Source organism: Phaethon aethereus, assembly GCF_964289735.1.
Source record: "Phaethon aethereus genome assembly, chromosome: 5".
NCBI classification, from domain to species: Eukaryota; Metazoa; Chordata; class Aves; order Phaethontiformes; family Phaethontidae; genus Phaethon; species Phaethon aethereus.
In genome coordinates this window covers 42521489-42542342 of record NC_138579.1, presented here as the reverse complement: position 1 = coordinate 42542342, position 20854 = coordinate 42521489, and the positions used below count along the sequence as shown (strand labels likewise).

Sequence of the window (20854 nt, the reverse complement as noted above, 5' to 3'; positions counted from 1 at the left end):
TTTGCATTTGTGCAGCGGCTAGCGCAAGCAGGGGCTGGTCCAGTAATTTCAGAACTGTATAATGTCAGTAAGAAAATCTGGTACTTACAAAAATCTGCCTGATGAGCATTTCTCAACTTTATGATTCTTACAGTGAGCAGGGAGTAAGGTGACATTTCTTCCTGCTGAAAAAAATAACAAAGGAGATGTGCTTTAAAGTTTGGGATATGTGTATTTATTGGAATGACCACCAAACACTGAAAGGAACCCAGGTTCTGCTGAAGCCATCTTTTCCAGTTGGCATCACAGCAAAAACACAGTATGCAACAAAATGCACTTTCTCCACTAACTTCATCAGCCCCTGAAGTCTGCAGTTGCCTAAGCATACAGATAGAAAGTGTGGAAGGAGAGGATGAGTAGGAAAGGAGGTAAATAAGTTGAGGAAGTTCAGTTAGCCAGCTACATTACATCATACACGCGATCATCAGCATCCAATACAACACAAAACTCAGTGAACCAAAAATCAGAACTGTTCCAGTTGTGGTTGGAGAGGGATCTTTTTAGGTTTTCTCACTTGTTTTTAAAAGAAGCATTTTCATGATGGAGAGGTGTCCAAGGATTAGTATTAGCACCTTAGGGAACATCTCAGGCCACCAGGGCGATACACAGCTTTGGACAAACACTCCTAGCTTGCTTTGTGGGAAGAGTTTTCCTTACCAAATGGGGTTATCTGATTGTTATACAACTCCACGTTGACGAAAGTACACTTTTTTTACTACAATCCATCTCAAAGGTGGCTATCTCCAATTCCTTGTTGAACGTGTCAGGCCTGACCAGCTGGGTCTGTAAACATTGTGCCAAGCACAGGTGCTTTAGGGATTTTACATCTTCAGAGAACATGTCCATCATGTCCAGCAGCAGCTGCTAGAGCAACTAGGGTAACAACAGAAAGATTCAGAAAATGGGCAAAGCTTATTATGGCTGCAGCACAGATGGCTGTCTGGGTTCCATGACCGGGGGAGCAGTTGTGGAAAATTTGTCAAAATAGATGAAGTTTATAGAAAGGAGAGTTGCACCATGGTTGTACACAAGAGACTGAATGAAAAGGGTAAGTCAGCACTGGGGATGGCTACCTCTAGCATAGTTTAGGAACAGAAGCAGAAAAGGAGGAATTTCAGAAATTTCAGATTATATTGAGTAATAAATTCACAAGCTGATGTCTTCTTATAATAGGAACAGGTCTCATTAGATGGAGTAACACAGTAAGACTGCAGTGAAAGCCAGAGGACAAGGGTCTGCACAGGAAAGAGAATACACGTTCAAAGTCTGTCAGATGCTGAGGGCTGACTGCATACAAAGACGTTATCAGCAGATTCTGAGTTGGCTGTCTCCAAGAAGAGGGGAAGATATAAATAGTATAACATATATATTAAAAAGTGACCTTGAGAGAGTCAGGTTATGGAATAATAATGATTTTTTAAAGGACTTCTGAGTAAAGCATCAATAAAACCAAAATGTTATAGCATTAAAATGAGGCAGATTTGGGAATAGGGAAGTGTTAGTTTGCAGTTCAAATAACGAGGGTCTGTGGAAGTTACAAAGAGACTAAACTAATTATGATGACACTTGTAGATTTTACAGAAAGATACTCAGCCAAATAGTGAAGGCACAATATGTATCGGGGTCAAGCAATAGGTGGCCACTTCAGTGACGTGGAGGCCTGATGGTAGTCACAGACATTCAGGAAGAGCTTAAGGAGGAGTTGAGATAATGGCAGAGAGCAAATAGATCCGTAATTCTGAGTAAAGTCACCTCACAAAACAACAACAAAAGGCGGCCAAAGGAAGAAGCTGTTGTGAAAGCTAATGGGCAAAAGTTTGAAAAGATTATCTGAAGTGAAAACGGAGGAGTGCTGGTGGAAGATGAGGAAATAATTAGGGGAGATGTTATCTATTTTCTGAGAAACTTCAATTAAAGTAACAGGGAGAAACTCTCGAGTGAAATAAGAGAAAGCACATTCACAGGTGCTGCTAACTGTGACAGAAGTCAAAGACTGCTAAAAAGGTCAAAGTATGAGAAATCAGTGAGACAAGACAGTACCTCAGCTGAAGTCTGTAAAGCATCGGACCACAGGGAATTCATCATGACAAAGTTTAGCTTAACCTCACAAATCATTTTCATCTCTATGACCTTCATGTCTTTCATCCTCATAAAAGGAATTTGCAAAAAACTTGCAGTAATTATCAAGCTATGAAGTTATCCAGTGAAATGACAAGAATGATTTTTTGAGAAAATGCTGAGTAATTTAAAGGCATATTAAATAAAAGTTAACCAGTACCTAAAATAACCATAAAGCTTTGCCCATGACCTCAAGCTTATAACCAGGAATCAATGTCAGAATGTTTTCAATAAGTTGACTAGTTAAAATGCTAATACTTTTTGCTGTGAGGTACAGGAGCAGCACGCCCAAAACAAGAAGGCTATTAAGTGTGAACAAATGCATTCTCTTTTTCAAGCTACAAGGAGTAGATGATCTTGGCTTCTGGGTGGGTGTACTCCAAAGCTAAATAGGAAATTAATCAGTGTTGCTTAAAGTCATATGTAGGGCACAGGATATTTTATAGGGCTGTTTGTTCTAAATAGGAGTGGTAAGATCTCAGCATTATCAGAATCCGGGCTGAGCCAGCTCCACACCATTGTTTCAACCATTGTTGTTAGACCATTCTTTTTTCATCAGCAAGGAATAACTCTGTGTCTTTTTACCTCAATCTGTTTTGTTCTTAAAGAACAAACACTCATTGGGTTTATCCATTTGTTTCTATAACCTTTCTCAAAAATAGTACTCAAATCAGAGAAATACATAAAAATTTCAGCAGACGTATTTCAGGAGAAATAAAGAAAAGAGTTAAAGGAATTGCATTTAAGGTTGGTGTTCTCTTATCCTTATTTAATGGCACCAACCCTTCAGCCAGCATTTTGGAACATGTGTTTTCAAAGATTGTCAGAGACGTGTATGAACTGCCACAACTTTAAGAAGCAGAATGACAGAAACCAAACCAAGCATGGGTTCTGAGAAGGTGCGTTTACAACAAGCACTGGTTGCACGCTCGCTACTAGAGTAGAGGTTATGTGAAGAACTCATCAGAAGAACCTCATACTTTGCATGCAAATGAAGACAAAATGATAAGAGTATGGGAGGGTTATAGAAGGAAGGGTCCCCACCTCCCCGAACAATAAAACATACTCAGTGTTTCCATGAAGAACAGTAAGATACTACACAGATTGGATAGCATCAAAGATTGTGCAAGGGTTCAAACACCTAATTTTCATGTGGAATCATGGTAGGAAACTGGATGGGAATATTTGGTGTCACAGGAAGATGCCTTGGTGCAAAGAGCAGGAGTTTGTTTAAATTCGAAGAGTTTGTTTAAATTCGAAGAGCTTGCCAAGGGAAACAACAGGGCAGACTACCTGATCTGCCGTAATGTACAGACCAGAAATTTGATTGAAGGAGAAGCAAGAATTATTTATCACCTTCAGGAGGGAGAGCTCTGAGTAGGGGCTGTGTAAGAGAAAAGCCAGTGAGCTGTGCCTGTGTACCAGGAGAAAATCTCACTGCATTGCCTGAGAAATTTCAGTCCTGTGAAACAGCGAGATACAGGCTATGTCAGCCAGAGCACACCCAGCATTCAGCCATGGAACAAAGACCACAAGAGAGAGAATGGAAAAAGAGACGCAAGGAATGAACAACAGAGGAAAGAGCTAGTGATGTGAACCCGAGAGATGGATTCAGTAAGTGTGTTTGGTGGCAGAGAACATGCAGCCAGGCAAGTCATGGCTGAGCTTCCCTCAGCCTCCGCTTCGCTCCCTGGGTGTATTCATTGTGTCAGCGTGGTTTATTAGCAAAATCCCTTCAGGTATTAGCCTGCGCCCAAGAGCAATGATTACTTTAAATCTGAAGGAACAATGAAAACTTAACTTTTATCTCCATATTCTCAACATTTTTACCAGTTAGAAAAGGGTTTTCACAGCACTCAGAGCCAGTCTGTACTCTGAACCCCTCTTGCTTTCTCTCACTATAATACTCAGGTGGCCATATCACCCAAATCAAAGTTCTTCAGAAAAAAACCAATCTGTTCTAGACAACATTTTCATCCCCTCCTTAGGGCATCAAAGGAGGAACAACATTCAGTGACCATCATCATGATAATCTGAAACACCAATACCTTTGAAGAGAACTGCTAACTATGAAGCAAACTATAAAGCAAATCTCTGAGGCAAATGAAAAGGACACTTACCCTCCTTAGAGAAGGCAGTTAATGAAAAATTACTTCATATAATACTTTTCTGATGGCCAAATGCCAGACATGAAAACTAGTCCAGAAAATTGAAAGAGCAAAATAACATAACTGAAGCTCAAGTCCCTGGTACCATCAATGGAAGTCATGCAACTAATTGTCTCTTCCCTCTAGTCATCATTTCATTGCAATAATACATTGAACAATGCTAATAAACGAAAAAGCAAGTGTGTTAGTGCTGCTGATTATCATCTATGTTGCATTAAAAAATGGTGAGTTCAGGAAGTTGGTAATTGTAATCAACAATTCATGAGTGACTAATTATCATAAACAGCCGTTTTCAGCACAAAATTTGCATTCCGTATTAAGCCAGGAGCAATTCCTGATACCTAGAATAAAGAAAGTATTACCAAAATTTAAGAATCCACAGTACACAGATGAGCAAACCCTCTTCCAGTCCCCTCTAACAAGATAAATCTGTGTACCCTGAACAGCTGAACATATCCCTGCAATGGCAGAGTGATGGTCAGACTGAGCAGCCTTCTTTAAAGGCTCGTTGTTACCCCTGCAAAAGGTAACCTTACATGATTCACTTCTATCACAAGTTGGTTTTTTTTGTTTGTTTTGTTTTTTTTAAAGAGGGAAGGGTGACAGAGCCCTTGCAATGTCATGGATTTTTCTAGTTTTGCAGCAAACCATTAAGGAATGTGCATCACTTTATGTGTATCACTTACATAAATCAAAAACTGATTAAAATTCTCCTAGTTCTTCACTGGTTTCTGATTTTGTGTCCAGCAGAATACTTTGCTGAGCCTCCCCGCCCTATGTTAATACCACTAATCTTGAGCTCAGATTATGCTTCCTAGTTTCTTGCCCTTTGCATTACTGTATATCAGTTTTCAGTGCTTTCACAGATGAGCCAACGGGCTTTTTTTAAGCTGATGATTTGCCAGGGAAATTTTTTTTTTTCCATTTTTGAAAATATTAAACTCTTCTGTATAAGACAATGCATCAACAAATAATATCCAGTGACAAATTTTCTAGATTTACTGTAATTATGGGTTACCTTACTCACAACTATTTATGATCTTCCTTCAGTATGTTTCATCTCTCCTGTAATCATGTGTAAGGTGCTAGAAGGCAAACCGTCAACTTGGGGCTCCCTGAGACAGCTAAAGAGATGTTCTCTTGATGATCCTATCCATTTTAAAATATGAAGGAGGTTTCACAAGGTTGTTACATTTTCCTGAAAGTTTAGGAGTGGGTCATAGTTGGCTTTGCAGCGTAGGTAGGCAACACAGCTAAACTCCATGTGCAGCCCCAGGGCATGTTTTTCTAAACCCAGTCCAGTAACTATGCAGTTTATCACACAGCTACACAAAGTCCTCTCAAACTGAAGCAAGTTCCTGGGCAAGTATTCAAGCTTTAGCATTAAGGAAAGCTTTGCACCTGTTCTGAGTGCAGAACCTGAGTTCTGGGACTCAAGCTCTGCTATAAGCATGTTACCCTTTATAACAACTCTCTACTAATGATTATCCTCCTGTTGCAGATGGCAAGCTATGGCTTGCAAAAATCAAGGGAATTACCAAATACTGCCCAGGAAACCCAATGCCAGTAAGAGGCAGAAATTGGCCAGCTTGCACAAGTCTGTGCCTTTAATGCCAGTTTTCTGCCAAGCTTTATTACAGAGAGAAGACATATTCAAAAGCCGGGAGGCAAATAAGGAGTGTCTGAGAATGTCTTGGTTGTTAAACATATGTGAAAAGCAAACAGAACTTTTGGAGGTTCATTTGATAAGGAGAAATTATGATGAGAACAATGAATTAAAAGTGTGGAAAGGGTCCTATAGCCTCTATATGCACAAGTTCATGGCCACAGGATTTTTTTTTAATATTAATTTTATGTACATTCAAAAACATGTGCTGGATACTAACAACCTTTATATGCACATAACTACCTTAGTGGTAAAGACGGGTTGGATGCTTTTAGCCGTGGATATTCTAAACCAAAACGCAACTTCAGTATAAATACAGCAAATCACTACAAAAATGCTATGGAGATTGAGTCATTGCACTCCCCAATAGTTGCTTTTCCTGCTTTAGTACATTCCCTTGCTGAGCTTTAGCACACACACACAATTACAAACACCTAAATGCCATGTCAGTTTTGGGTATGCTACTTTGCCATTTACATCATTTCACACCCACTGATAGTTTGTCACCCTTTCTGCCCACTAATTTCCCTCTGTAGGAGCTTCCAGAACGCTGCTAACAAGAGATCAGTTTGGTCAATCAGTTTGATAAGGTTGTGACATAACACAAGCAAAATGATGTTTGCAATTTTCTATTGATTTGGAAGTCTGGTTGCACAAACAAGTTAAACATACAGGTTTCCTATGAGCTATAGACACATGACTCGCATGCCATTTAAGATAAGTTAGCTTTTTGTTTGGACCCCCCCACCCCTCCGGTTTTACTTTGAGGTGGCTTGACACAAAGCATAGTCAGCTGCAAGCTAACGGAGAGCAGAGACAAAAATCATCACTGATACAGCTGGTATGTGTTTGATGCAAATATATCTCTGTCACAGGTCCTGCAAAGGCTACTGGAGTTGCTCTTCTTTTGTTGTGATGAGTTACACAGTGATCAAAGTGGGCATTTGCTCTGGAAACTGGCATTACTGACCAAAACCCAAAGGGTCGCCAACAACCACGCTCTGATTTTCCAGCACTGGCAATGTTCTCCATTCACACTGGGCTAAAACTCCATTAAAGTCAATAAAGATAGATAGCATTAAAAGAAGGCCAAAGTCAGTCCTATTTTAAAGGTAAATTGAGAACATTTTCCCTAAGGAATTTCTCTAAGGAATAAAACCATGAAAATAACAGACTTTGTGTAAATAGATAAAGGAATGGAATTAAAAAATACAGATGTTCCACCTAAAGAAAATTTTCTTTCATGAAATGCTGCTATTTCTAAATAAGCATATGAATCTTTAACAACCAAACTTGGAAAAAAAATCCTACCCTTCTCAAAAAAAAAAAATTGGTTTAGTCCCACCTATTTTTAGTTTGCTGAAGTTGGTACCTTAGCATCAACACCACTTGGGGCTATGCAGTGCATCATCCATTTTCTTTCTTCATTTTCCAAGGGGCTTGATTTGCTGCTTGGATGCTGTTGAGGGAGGGAAAACAAGGGATGAAAAAGAGAGTAAAGACCCATTTTTCTACTTATTTCAACTCCTCCATGTGGAATTGCAATGTGGAACGGGCAATTCACACCTGCTCATTGTTTCTGGTGGATAAAATGAAAGTTCCAGGGAAGCAGCAGCTGTTTCTGTACTGTACAGAAAGATATTGACTCCAGGTCCTCATAGCTGCAAATAGCCAAGGAAGGACAATCTTGTTTTCTTGGAGATTTATGTCCTGCAGGTAACAGTGAACTTCACCTGTTCATAGTCTGGGGACAAATCTGAATCAAATACTCAGAGACTCCTGCCAGGCTTGTGCTGTTTTCACTTACCTGAGAGAAGGCACAGGCTGATGCCATCGAGATCGCTGCTGCATTAAAAGCAGGGGCTGCGAACGGCACCTGAGGATGAGTCTCCACAGTTGCCAGTGACTCCTGAAACAAATTTACAGCTTTGAAGAGAGGCAGAAGTTGCTGAACAGGTGTTTTATGACATTGAGTCAGGGCTCCACCCCTCCGTGATTTCTGAAACAGGAAAATTTCCCACCCACGTTACTTGTCTGTTGTAAGGTGTGAAGGCTCATCTCTGTAGGACCTGTGACTGAGCAGAGCGTGCTGAGACCAAATCGCTCCCACCTGGGGGCTCGTGGTGATGTAATGACAGTGATAACCTGACTGGTGATCTGCTAGAGATCGCCTATGAGATTACAGCAATAATACAAAAGTGATGATGATAACAGCCTAATAGACACATCTACTTATTGTCTCCGTGCAAAGAGCCTGAATTCCAAGCACTATTGCCTCTATAATAAAAATTAAAAAAAAAAAAAAAGGGTATGATCATTAGAAGGAAGTCATTTATGTATGAAGATATTAAGAATTCTTCTGAAGGAATATTTTTCCCTGAAAAGTGCTGTTGCATCATGATTTGTACACATGTGTTTGTTTTTGTTGTAGTGTTCTACCTCAAAAGAAATGAAAGAAGGCAGAAATTTGACAAGCAATATTTCTGTGCTCCCTAAAACACAATGTTATCAGTTTTCCATTTGAAAAGTTTTACTTATTTCTGGGCTTTACATTTAATACAGTATTATTTAACAAATTTAAACAAGCTTCAAACATTTCATCTTGAAAAATCATGAAACATTTCAACAAACTAAAATAATTTCATGTTTTAGGAGATTTTTAATTCTTCATTTTTATTCCCCAGTTCAGAACTCTCATTTTATGATGCAAAAAACATCTAGATTTCTGAGCAACTTTATTCAAGTCACCAGCTGGCTGAGCATTACTAGCAGATTACTGGAATTTAATGGACATATCCTGTACATTTTATGATTTTTTATCTAATGAGGATCTGCATGTGTTCAGCACACCTCTAGGAAGCTCAGTGATTAAATTTTCTAATCCATTATGCAAGTGTTATTAGGCACACATACATTTGTATTGAAAGTCTTCCCAAATGATTAAAAGTAGTGCTTATGAAAGGACTTGAGATTAATAGGATGACAAAGCATGATGTACATAAGTATGAAATCACAGCCACTCTGACTGTGGCAATGAGTATTGTACAAGGACCTTGACTGACAGAAACTAGATACAAACCCAATTACTTCTAGCAGTCTCATTACATACTTTTCTCGTATGCACAGAGGAATCAATATGAAAAGCTGGTGTTAGAAGGAGAACAAGTTAAGACAGTTTGATTATCTTACCTGCAGTATTCCATCCTTGCAAAAGTTTGATTTCTTAGGTTTCATTTTATGCCTACATTTTCTTTTTTTTTTTTTACTGAAATAAGCACATTTATTTTATCACATCGTACGAAGGAAATGTTTGCTGTGAACCTGCTTTCTCACCTTCATTGTATTGAAACTTTTTGATTCATCAGGAACTGCTTAATTGAAACCAGAATTAGACAAACTGCATCAATAGGCAAAGGATAGTCACAAGTCTCTCCCACACTTTGTCTGATGCTTTGCTTAGTATGAGCACTTGAAACTCTATACAAAATTTCTTTAGAATCTGCCTTTTTTTCTGTAAAAATGATGACCAGAAACAGTTTAAAGTAACTGTACACACAAAAGCACACGCATTTTCTATTTATTCTGCCACAGCCTATCTGTATCCTTAATTGAAGTGCCTAGAAGAGGTGCGGTACCACAACAGAGGAATAAGAACGTTAGCTACAATTTCTTTGTAATTGTGCCCCACAAAGGTTATCAGCTCCAGATCTTGTTTCTGCAACATATGGAAACTAATGGGTGTGAGGTTTTTGCATGAGAGCCGGTTTTCATTTGCGTGTGTCATATCGCACCTTTGGTTTTAAGACAAAAGGAAATGAGGCAGGGGAAGAAGCCTCCAGCATCCCTTAGGAAGGTGACTAAGAGTTGCTTGTTGCCTAACAACTAACTCTTTTTTCCCGACTCAAGCCTTCCCGATATGAAATACTTCTTCTAAAGCTCAAGTCAGAGGCAGCCAAAGGTAGCTTTGACTCAAAGCTGGCACTGGTATTGAATTTCCTAAATTAGTTCAAAGTTCAAATTGCTTTTGTTATGAAGCACTATTCCTTTGAGGTAAACATGGCCTTTTCACAAGGCACGCACTTAGGATAGGCTTGACCTCATCTAAATTAAGTAATCTAAAAGTTAGACTTCTAGCTGAAGCCAGTTGCCTGTGTTCCCTGTGTACTAAGTGGAGGAAAAAGCAAGTGTGGCAACTACAGGTAGTGACTAAGTAAGCCCCTCTATACTGGATTCTTCTGGAGAAGCCTGAACGTCCAGGTCATACTTGACACATAACTTTTGAATGGCTGAAGGTAGATGAGGTGAATCCCACCCTGAGTAATCGGTATATCCTCTTTAATCACTTGTTTCCAAAGTTACTGATGCTGAGGGAACTTGACATTGAGGAACTTGGTTGTGTTGCTAACACATGATTCACCCTGTTGCAATGGGAAACAAACACCCTTGGGCAAAAGCTCTATTAGCATGTAAATGAAAAATCCTCTCATGGATTCATGCAAATAACAAAGAAGAGGTTTTGCGATAACTAGGGTGGCAGGGAATGCAAAATGCAATGCCGCAAGTACCAGTACCAGTTCAAACTTCCTGCCATATTCCACTCTGGGATCACTTAAGGCCCCTGTGATCGTGAATAGGACAGCTTGACTTGGGACTGCTGTTCATGAAGCACAGGCTGTGCAGTGGTAGCTCATGCCCGGGCGTGTTAAGGGAGAAATAGGAAGTTGGATTTTCCATGAAATCCCAGGCTGCAATCTGTGGAAGTTCAGCAGCTGCTTCATAAGCATCTGAGATATGGTTGGGACAAATGGGGAATGTCAGAGGGAAGGACAGAGAGGAGAGGACGGCTACAACTGTCTGAAGGTAATGCACTCCCAACTTGCGGGGCAGAGCCCCAGAGGTCAGATGGTAACTTTAGTGCAGATCAAGAAGCAGAAAAACTATGCTGGGCCACCCTTAGATACCTACATTTATGGCAATTTTGAGGTCTGTCTGTCAGCTGGTGAGCTACTGGTGCGATGCAGATAGCCCAGAGTTGCTCTGCCTTGAACTGCTTGTCAGTTGAGGCTTTTTTCTGTAATATTTTTTTCTTTGTCCTGACTAGTCTGGTGGTGTCTAAGACTACAATCAACATGATCTACAACTGCAACCACTGACTGAGCTAGGCCAACATTAATGCTCAAAGACATGGGTTGGATCAGAGGTAACTATTCAAAGATTTATTAAAGCGACAAATAGAGCTAAGGACAAATAGAAGATCAGCTAGGTTGTGTGTTTTCTTTTGACTTTTCTCAATCGTTCTTGAAGATAACCCTCCGCAGCCTTTTTTCCATCCTTTCCAGCTCCTCTACAGCCTGCAGACTCTTCTTTATATCCTATCCCTGTATCATGGGATTTTTCATATTATGCCCCAGCCATGTCATCAGCCCCTCCCGCTTCAGCACATCTTGCCCTCAGACTTCCCAGACTACTTTTCTGAACACAGGGGAAAGGGAGGGCCAAGCTTCCCTGAAAACCCTTCTAGTTTACTCCTGCTTAGTATCTTTACTAGAAACAGCCATCTTCTACTCCCCAAGGATACAGGAAGATGCAGCTAATGTGAATCATAGCAGTATGATGCTTCAGGCATATAAAAAGTAAAAATACATGGTGGCCCATCTGAATAAAAGCAAAAATGTTCAAGTTCATGTCAGAAATTGAGAGATCATAGCAATCTCCATGGCAGAAATGACAAATATCATTCACAAGAATCAGGCTTTAATATGGCAATAGCTATGGAACTTTTTGATCCACATCATCGCTGCTGGTGACCTATATGCCATTTATTCTAATAAGATAAATATATTGGTTGTAATGGGAAAGATGTATACATATATATTTATCTATAATTCAAATGTGAACACATTAGGACAGAAAAAGTGAAATGGTTTCAGAAAATTTGGACAATAAAGTTAGATCAGCAGAAAAAGGGGTGTTCCTGCTCACAAGGAGTATTATAATTCTTTTAGGAGTGCTCTGTATGCTCCCACCATGACGAATATGGGGTACAGACATATGTTGTTATATATATACTAACTTTACCCAAGCTCAGAGAAAATTTAAATTCAGAAAATATTTCAGAAACAGTCCAAGAAGTACTTAATGTCCCAGACAAATACTGACAGTAGCTGAGATTTGCAAGGTTATTTGGTCTGGTTATTCTTACACAGAATATACACTCTCTTCTGACAGATCTGACTTGTAGGAGACCTGTGCATGTGCCTAAGTGCAATACTTTTTTATTACTGAGCTTACAGATAAAGTTCTTAAATTTAGTCTTTCTTTTTGCAAGACATACCCTGCATAGGATCCTAGTTCTTACCAGTGTCACCGTAGTCTCTCATCAAACAGTAAAAGACATTGGAACTGCTAAAGCAACTTATCCTGAAATAACTGGCTTCTAAACCTTTTCAGCTGTAGTAAGTTAACAGTATCTTGGTATCTCAATGAAATCAGCAAGTGCTGGTGGGGTATGCCTTTGAGTTCCCTTTTCTTGTCTAACATATGGGACATCACATGCTATCATCAACTTTACATTTCCAATGTTCATTGCAGTTAGCTCCAAAGGATAAAGTAGATTACAAAAATCTAGCCCATGCATGAAACTGTTGGTCACCTGAATGCATTTGCTGACTATGTAGAGAGAAACGTAGTTTCCCATGAAGACTGTTATTTGAGAGTCCCAGGCAGGATCAGGGCATCCCAATGCAGGTGACAGGTTCGCCACTGATTCTGGCAGTTCCTCAAAGCCTTCCCCATTGCTAAGCAGGATCCCTTTTACTTACTCAGTGTGAAGGCAATCAACGGCACCTTTCTGAGTGCATTGCCTTTTCAGCCAAGAGTGGCATAGCAAGAGTGTTTCAGCAGACATCAGGAGATTGCTTTTCTCAACATGGCCATGGCTCAGTCAGGTTTTGGTATGATGAAATTCCAAACTTTTCTGTCTTTTTCTATGTTACAGAAGAGGATAGGACAGTGCACTGTGAGACCAGAGCCCACATCTGATGCAGTACTGCAAGAGAATGAAGTTTCTCCCTCCTAATCATCCAAGAGGGACAGAAACAGCCAAGAGATTTTGCACTAAAAGATGCAGCTCCCTTCTCCTCCACAACCCGGGGGCAGGTGGCTGCCTCCAGTATGAGAGCCCTGGCAAGAAAACACAAGCTATGGGAAAAGGAGACCCTTAGGGAGGACGTACCCAACCGAGGAAAGGCTGCCAGGCACTGTGGGCATTTCCCGTCCCACTTGCAGGCTGAAGAGGAAGAGGAAGCACAGGGTTAGGTGATCCTAACCTAACTAATTAGGTTAGCTAATCTTGCAGTGCTGAAATTCCTGGTGCCTCTTTCTTGCATGAGAAAGGCCCAGCTGTTGCAGAAACTCTTGCATCCAGTATCTCTCCAGATGTGCAAAAGCCACGTTCCCATTGCCATGTTGACTTCAAGCCTTTTGACCCATTGTGCAATCTGAAGAGGTGTGCATGGCAGTGTATCTTACCCTAAATACAATGCGTTGTCACTGGGAGGATGGAGTGACAGCCTTTCCAGGGCACCTGGTAGATCATGTCAGCAGTGCTCAACAAGCCCAGGCTCTGTGGGGAGTCACACGGACACCCCACAAACCTGCATTTTGTCCCATTTGAGATTGAGCTGTCATCCATGCCTTATGCCATTTGCCCATGGGCTGTGGTCTCAGGGATGCTGCTAACAAAACAAAGCCATTTCTCAGGGAGTCCCAAAAGGCTTTGCAGTTGTCTGGGGAGCTGAGTATGGTAGAATTTGGGGCTGGTAGGCAAAAGAGTCCAGTTATCATTCCACATGCTCCCACTGGACAAAATAAAAACCTGTGCAAGAATCTAGCGTGGCCACTTACTCACAAAAGGACTGATCACAAAGGTTAAACTATGTTAACAGCTCCACATGGAAAGACTTTAAAGAAACAATTGCAAAACTTTTTAAGGAAGTGTTTCAGAAATGCGTAAGGAAAGAAACATTCTCCAGGAGATCGAGATAGGCAACTATGTAAGTACATCCTATTACATGCTAAATTAAATCACCATTGCAACATGATACTGTGCTCAAACTTGCAGACATCAAAGACAAGCGTGACTCTTAGGTCAGGTTAAGAAAACACAGATTAAAGAAAGTGGCAAACATTGCTGAATATCCATTATAATAAATGTAAGGGAGCCACATGTTACTAAAGCATGTGGAAACCTGTCTAAACAGCTATTGCATGCAACTCTCACATGGTTTTGATATTTTGACCCTATGTGATCTAATGACTAAAACCTACTCAATCACATTGCACAGATATGACGTGAAAGGAAAATTAATTATCCCCTGTATTTCCACAAGTCCAAGACAATGATAAGGTCAGACTAGCTGTTGGTAAAAAAACTTGTGTGATTGACAAAGAGAAATCCTTACCACTTTGGAGGCTCAACACTGCGCCTTCATGCTAAAAAACAGTGGGAAAGGTCAAGGTGGGCTAAAAGATGTCTCTGGAGGCATAACTGTCTGTTCCTGCTGCAGCTGAGGAAATCTCAGTGGTATGATATGAGCTATCCTAATTTCACAATTTTGGCTGAAAGCCTGACCTCTTTCAGAGGTGTTAAGAAGGCAGCAGCTGGATGTGAAAATGCAATGCACAGTACACAGGAAAATGGAAAATATGAAACTTTCAACATAGATCAAAACTTCTAAGAATATAGAAAAAACATGGCTTCCAAGGGTGACAATAGGAAGCATATATACATACATATGTATATATGCAAATATAAAGTAAATGTATATGAGGAGAAAGTAAAATGCCATCAGAGGTCTATACTTATTACTTCATAGAGACAGCAAAATAATTACTAACGAGGCAGCTAAAGCAGGAATGCTAATAAAACACTTGTGTTCTCTGTTGGGAAAGAAGAAACTTTATATGTTTCATTGATGGATGTTATGAATGGCTTCGCAACACATAGCTGTACAACACATATTAAGACAGAACAGAGATCATTCTTACCAATTAGTTCCAAAAATGTAGTCTAGGAGGATTCTTGACTGTCTGTGGTTCAGCTATTTTAATTCTTAGGATACTGCAGAGCTGCAGAAAATTGAAAGAAAGTGAATATTGTGCCAATTTTCAAAAGCAGCAAGAGAGATGAGGTAAAGTGCCAGTAGATTGGTTACTCTGGCTGCCATTGCAATAGTGGTCAGAATATCTGATTAATTAAAAATCAGCTATTATATATTATCTTGCTATTCCTCAAAATGTGGGCTGGTAGTAATACACACCAAAAGATCCCTCATCCTTAAGTAGTTAATAGCAATACCTATTTAAAGTCAAGAGTTAGTTTCAAGTTACATACATTCTTCTCATTTATGTTGCCTATGTTTTGTACAGCATTTGTTAATGTATGCACGTTTATATTAAATACAAGTTTCAGCCTACAAAGCAATTTACACTGAAAACTGCACTCCACCACACAAGGGAGTGTTTTCCCTGAAAAAGGTTGATGACGTGTAATTAGTTAGCTGCAGGACATTCATTAACTAGTACAATTTACTGTCTGGAGAGCAGATGATTCCACTCAGTCAAATTCCATATGTATGTGTGTGTATATATGTATAACAACACCCGGGGAGATTTGGAGTAAAAATGATGTCTGAAACCCTTTCCATGAAGGCAGAAATAAGGGACCTACCTGACTTGCATATGAATTGAATGTCTAGCCACATGGTTCAGTAAAGCGCTTAAGAACTGTACAGCTGGGAAATAAATGGACAGGAAAAAAAGGACAGGAAAGCTGTTGGGAGCTGACCTTAAAAAAACCTAGATATAATTGTGCATTTATTTTTCTTTTCTTTTTTTTTTTTTTTTAAATCTATTTCTATTAAGCTTTGCGAAAGTCTTACTTATGTTTGGATTATCCACAGAAATTCTTTAATGTTTTTATCTTAAGTATGTACTAGAGGTGATGGCAGTGTACTGCCAAAACTGAACTGTGCTGTCCCTGTGGATGCATTGATCCTGCAAACCAGGGTACTGGAGTTGTCTTTCAGTGACCAGGGTGCAATAAAGCTGTAAAGGATGTAATGCAATTACAGGATGTTCCACCAGTAAGGTGCATGGGAGAGTAAAATGGTGATGTAAGGTGACTGCATGGAGGAGAAAACTTTCCAGGGTTAGCATTAGCCAGAGGTTTCCTGTAAGGTGATGAGCATTTTTGTTAAGCCCTGAGCTACCTTCCAGAAGCCAGTCAGTATAAAATAGTGGGTTTTTTAATAAGAAGAAACAGGTTTTGTTCTATCCTACAGTTGCAGGGTTTTTACGTGTAGTCTATTGTGCAAAGATAGTAAGATTTTGTTATGCAAAGGTGGGAAAAAAGGTGTATCTTACTAAGGTTAAGAATTTGTTAGCTAACTGATTTCAGAATTAGTCTTCAGTGAGAAACATCACTGCAAAAAGTTTTCTTCTGTGGAATTTTTAAGAGTTTACTAGTCTCAAACTCTATTCAACATTTTCATGAGTGATTTGGTAATAAATACAACACCCTGACTGGCCAAATTTGCAGTAGAACAAAGATTGATGGAGTGCTGAATAATACTGAGGACAGGGCACTCAAACAGAATGATCTGTCCTGCTTGATAAATTGGTCTGATTAACCACAGTTAATTCTAATGCACTGAAGTGTGAAGTGATGGTTAAAGGAATGAAAAATGTATGTTACGATTTACTCCCCCTTATGAAAGGGAGGACTGTATTGTGGAAAATGCTAACTCACCAGCTTATGGAAGACAAAACAACTCAGAAGAAGTCTCTAATGGCAAATGAAGACAACTGGATTCTGTATATAGAAACTGGGAAGTCATTTATATGTAAGAATATAAGAATAACAAGGCAATGTTCATCTCAGTGTATAGCAATAGTGGGAAGCATACCGGAGTCTGCATTTGATAAAGGGACAGCGAAGAGTTGGAGGGAGCACAAGAACAGAGATACAGCTAGATAGAGCAAATAAGGGGTTTTTTATAATGAGAATTTGGAGGGCTGAATCTACTCATTTGACAAAAAGAAGGCTGTGATGTAACCTTGGTATATTTTATAGAATCAACCCTAACGAAGAAACAGTGGTTATGCAATGGCTTTTAAGTTACTAGGAAAAAAATTAACAAGAACTAATGTCTGGGCTCTGGCCAAACTAAATGAAACTGGAAACAAGGTACATACTTATTGCTGGAGGATGATCACCCACTAGAACATACTTCCATTAAATGTGGTGATTTCACCGTTCCTGATACCTTTAAAAGAAGAGGGGTCATTTTTCTTCAAGATAGACTTTGGTCAGCCACAGGTGATTGGGATTAAAATTAAAACATTTCAGTAACTGCATGGCAGGTAACAGATCTGACATCTAGCAAGTCTAAAAAAATGATCTGATGGTAGTTCTGGCTTTTATAAATCTATGGGAAGAAATAAGATGAATAATCTAGTACAAATACAAAACTGTATTAACTGTTTTACTTTGTTCTTCCACAGCCTAGCAGGAGCTAACTAGAGTTAAACAATTCAAGACCTCTGTACAGTGTTATGAAATGGACTTACTAAAGAAGTGCAAGCTTGTAGGACCATTTAGCAAGCAACAGTGGGAAAACCATGCCCCGGAAAACTGTCCCTCAACGTTTTGCTAAAGGCTTATCATTATGTCCTTGCAAATAAGGACTGCAAAGGCAAAGGATGCAAACAACCTGAGTATCCCTCCAGGCTTAGCTTTAGCTTCCAAGAACTTCACAGGCCTTCCTCACCTCTCCTAAGACCTTCCAGTCTTATTTACTGCAGCCTACTGCTGCTCCTTGCTGAAATTCTTGGTTTGGTTTCATATGTGAAAGATATAAAATGCCTCCTTCAAGCTTGTTGAATCTTGAGTTAGGCCTGACTGAACAAAACCAGGCCTCAGAAAATGTCTAAAATGAGACCTTTTGCAAATGACCGAAGTCATTTAAAAGAGCCTATCCATTTGGGGGGCATCCTAGAAGAAAAGCCAAGCACAAAACCACATGGGAGATACCCAGCTCACCACTGACATGTGAATGGCTGAAGCTGGAAGCACTAGTGATATTCTGTAAGGAAATTACATCTGACATACTTGTAGCTATAAGAACCATCCCTTGAGAGGTTCATACTGACAGTGCAAAGAAAGTGAACTGGTCACGAGAAAATCAGTCCAGGCTGACTTTAAGAAGACCAACTTTCAGGGTTTCATTCTGGAAGGATAAATGCAAAGTGGAGAAGAGCTGAGAGCCAGAACCTGTCCATAATCCACAAAAAATACCTTCTGAGAATCTTCCCTGGACAAACCACACTGTTAAATCTAGAATTTTTCAGCAGTAGAGAAATGAAAGCATCGCTATACCCAGAGAGCTCCCTTACAGGATCAAGGCAGGCGTTTCACAGGCACCCCTCCCAGCCACTGAGACACCTTCTCCCCTATATTTTAAAATAGGGAGTTGCACAGAGCACTTCTGTCCTTGGCTGGCATGTCATTACAGAAACACTGTGTCCTGCTCCCTCTGCCAGGCTCTGATGATGCTATTTAAAGCTTCAGAGCAACATGACTCAGCCAAGCACGCTGTGGATACCTTTATCTCCTCGTTCGGAAACTAGAGATAAAATCCTGCGCATGGGCCTTGAAATGCGGCTGGAAGCCACAGAGGCCACCCCACCTGGCTACCAAAGCCTCTCCATGTAAACCCAATACAGAGTCCCTACACCAGGCACAAGTATAAACTGGAAGAGGAGCGGCTGGAGAGCAGCCCTGCAAAAAGGGATCTGAGGGTGCTGGCCGACAGCAGGCTCAGCATGAGGCAGCAGTGTGCCCTGGCAGCCACGAGGGCAACCCGCACCCTGGGGTGCATCAAACACAGCATAACCAGCCAGACGAGAGAGGCAATTATCCTGCTGTATTCAGCACTGCTGCGGCCTCACCTTAGTGCTGTGTGCAGTTCTGGGCCCCACGATTTAAGAAGGGTGTGAAGGTCCTTGAATGTGTCCAGAGGAGGGCAACAGAGCTGGTGACAGGGCTGGAAGGAACGTCCTATGAGGAGCAGCTAAGGACTTGGCTTGTCTAGTTTGGAGAAAAGGAGGCTGAGGGGTGACCTCATTGCTCTCTACAGCTTCCTGAGGAGGGGAAGTGGAGAGGGAGGTGCTGATCTCTTCTCCCTGGGATCCAGTGATGGGACACATGGGAATGACTCAAAGCTGCTTCAGGGGAGGTTTAGACTGGGCATGAGGAAGCATTTCTTTACCAAGAGGGTGGTCAAACACTGGGACAGGCTTGCTAGAGAGGTGGTCGACGCCCCAGGCCTGTCGATGTTTAAGAGGCATTTGGACAGTGCCCTTAATATCATGGTTTAACTTTTGGTCAGCCCTGAATTGGTCAGGCAGTTGGACGAGATGATCATTGTAGGTCCTTTCCAACTAAAATTATTCTATTCTATTCTATTCTATTCTATTCTATTCTATTCTATTCTATTCTATTCATTCTGCAATCCAAAGAATTTTAACATTTAAATATAACCACAGGTGGTTTTCATAGGCTACAGATTGTAGATGCTGTACAGTTACGTACACTGAGAAACTCACCACAACCTAGAGCTTCATCTTCCAACCTAACCTGCTAACAGTACTACAGCATAAAAAAAAAAAAAAAGAAATGCATGCATATGCTGAGTAGGCTTTACTTATTTTGAGATATTTGTCACATGCTGTAAAAATAGGATGGTCCTATTTTTATACTTTGGTTAATAAAATAGATACCTATGAAGAATTAGGGAATTTCTACTATCTGTTAGTAACTGAGAAATGAACGCTCTGTGAGGAACATTGAATGACTCACTTGGTTTGTAAAGTATTAGTGTGTTTTATGTTATGTATTCAACCTAGAGCATGGGTTACCTGCAATGAACTTAATAAAATAAGCTTATTCATGTGTTTGGAAAGAAATACTCTTGTGTACTCATATTGCTGTGACTGTGTGATCCAGGTTTACATGTTTTTTAATTTCTAGGTTAGACAACTCCTCATCACCACACATTTGGCCCAAATGAGCAAATTATGCCATGTATGTGCATGTCTGTGCTGGATTTGGTGCAGAGCCAGTCCAAGAGAAATTATAACCGGGGAGGCACAGATCCTTCTGCAGCAGCCTGCCATACAGAAGGATGTACGCGCTATTACAAACCTTCCCAGAGCTTCCAGGGATCTTTATAGGTCTGCACCTTTCTCATCGTCTTCACAGTTGGCACAAGGCTCATGGCAACATGATAGTTAAAATAAATTTTTGCTATCTCAAGAGGGAAAAATAACATTACTGGAGCAGGATACCCTTTTTAGATGCCCTACTGCAAAACACAAAGTCTTCCTTCTTGCGCTGAGACCATATAAAGCTCTTTCTCCCCCATGTGGGTGCCTCCTAATTCTGCAGGTGCCGAGCTCATGCAAGACCCAGCCAACAGAAAAGGCAGGCAGAGCTGATGAATTCAAGGACCTGCACATCCTTGCTTTTGTTTTGAGGGGGTTTAAAGCCAGCAGAGTGTTGTGCTGTTCAGCTTTGTATTTCTAGTTATTGTGCTACTACCACTCACACCAGGAGTGACAGAGGGACAGGTAGCCAAGCAGCAGTGAGGAAGCGCACAGAGGAGCTTAGCAGTCAAGCAGTAGGGAACTTCATCAACAGTCTTTTGCTTTCTCAGTTAATCTGGTACCCATGGCCTGTGTCTCCTCTGCCTTTGTCCAAAGCCTCCCTTGGAGGTGATCTGCGCCCACACGATGCCATGTG

General features: G+C 40.5%; 1 protein-coding gene across 1 annotated transcript in view; it reads right to left on the bottom strand.

The window, feature by feature from the left end:
• The window catches only part of LOC309405393 (cytosolic phospholipase A2 epsilon-like), a gene marked incomplete at both ends in the record, with an annotated part of 41138 nt that extends 31808 nt beyond the window's left edge, over positions 1–9330 (bottom strand). Inside the window, 4 exons of the mRNA XM_082000163.1 lie at positions 89–164; positions 7364–7450; positions 7799–7900; positions 9325–9330. Of these exons, the coding sequence (XP_081856289.1) occupies positions 89–164; positions 7364–7450; positions 7799–7900; positions 9325–9330 (271 nt within the window). The remainder of the gene's footprint in view (positions 1–88; positions 165–7363; positions 7451–7798; positions 7901–9324) is intronic.
• Positions 9331–20854: the final 11524 nt, after the last annotated feature.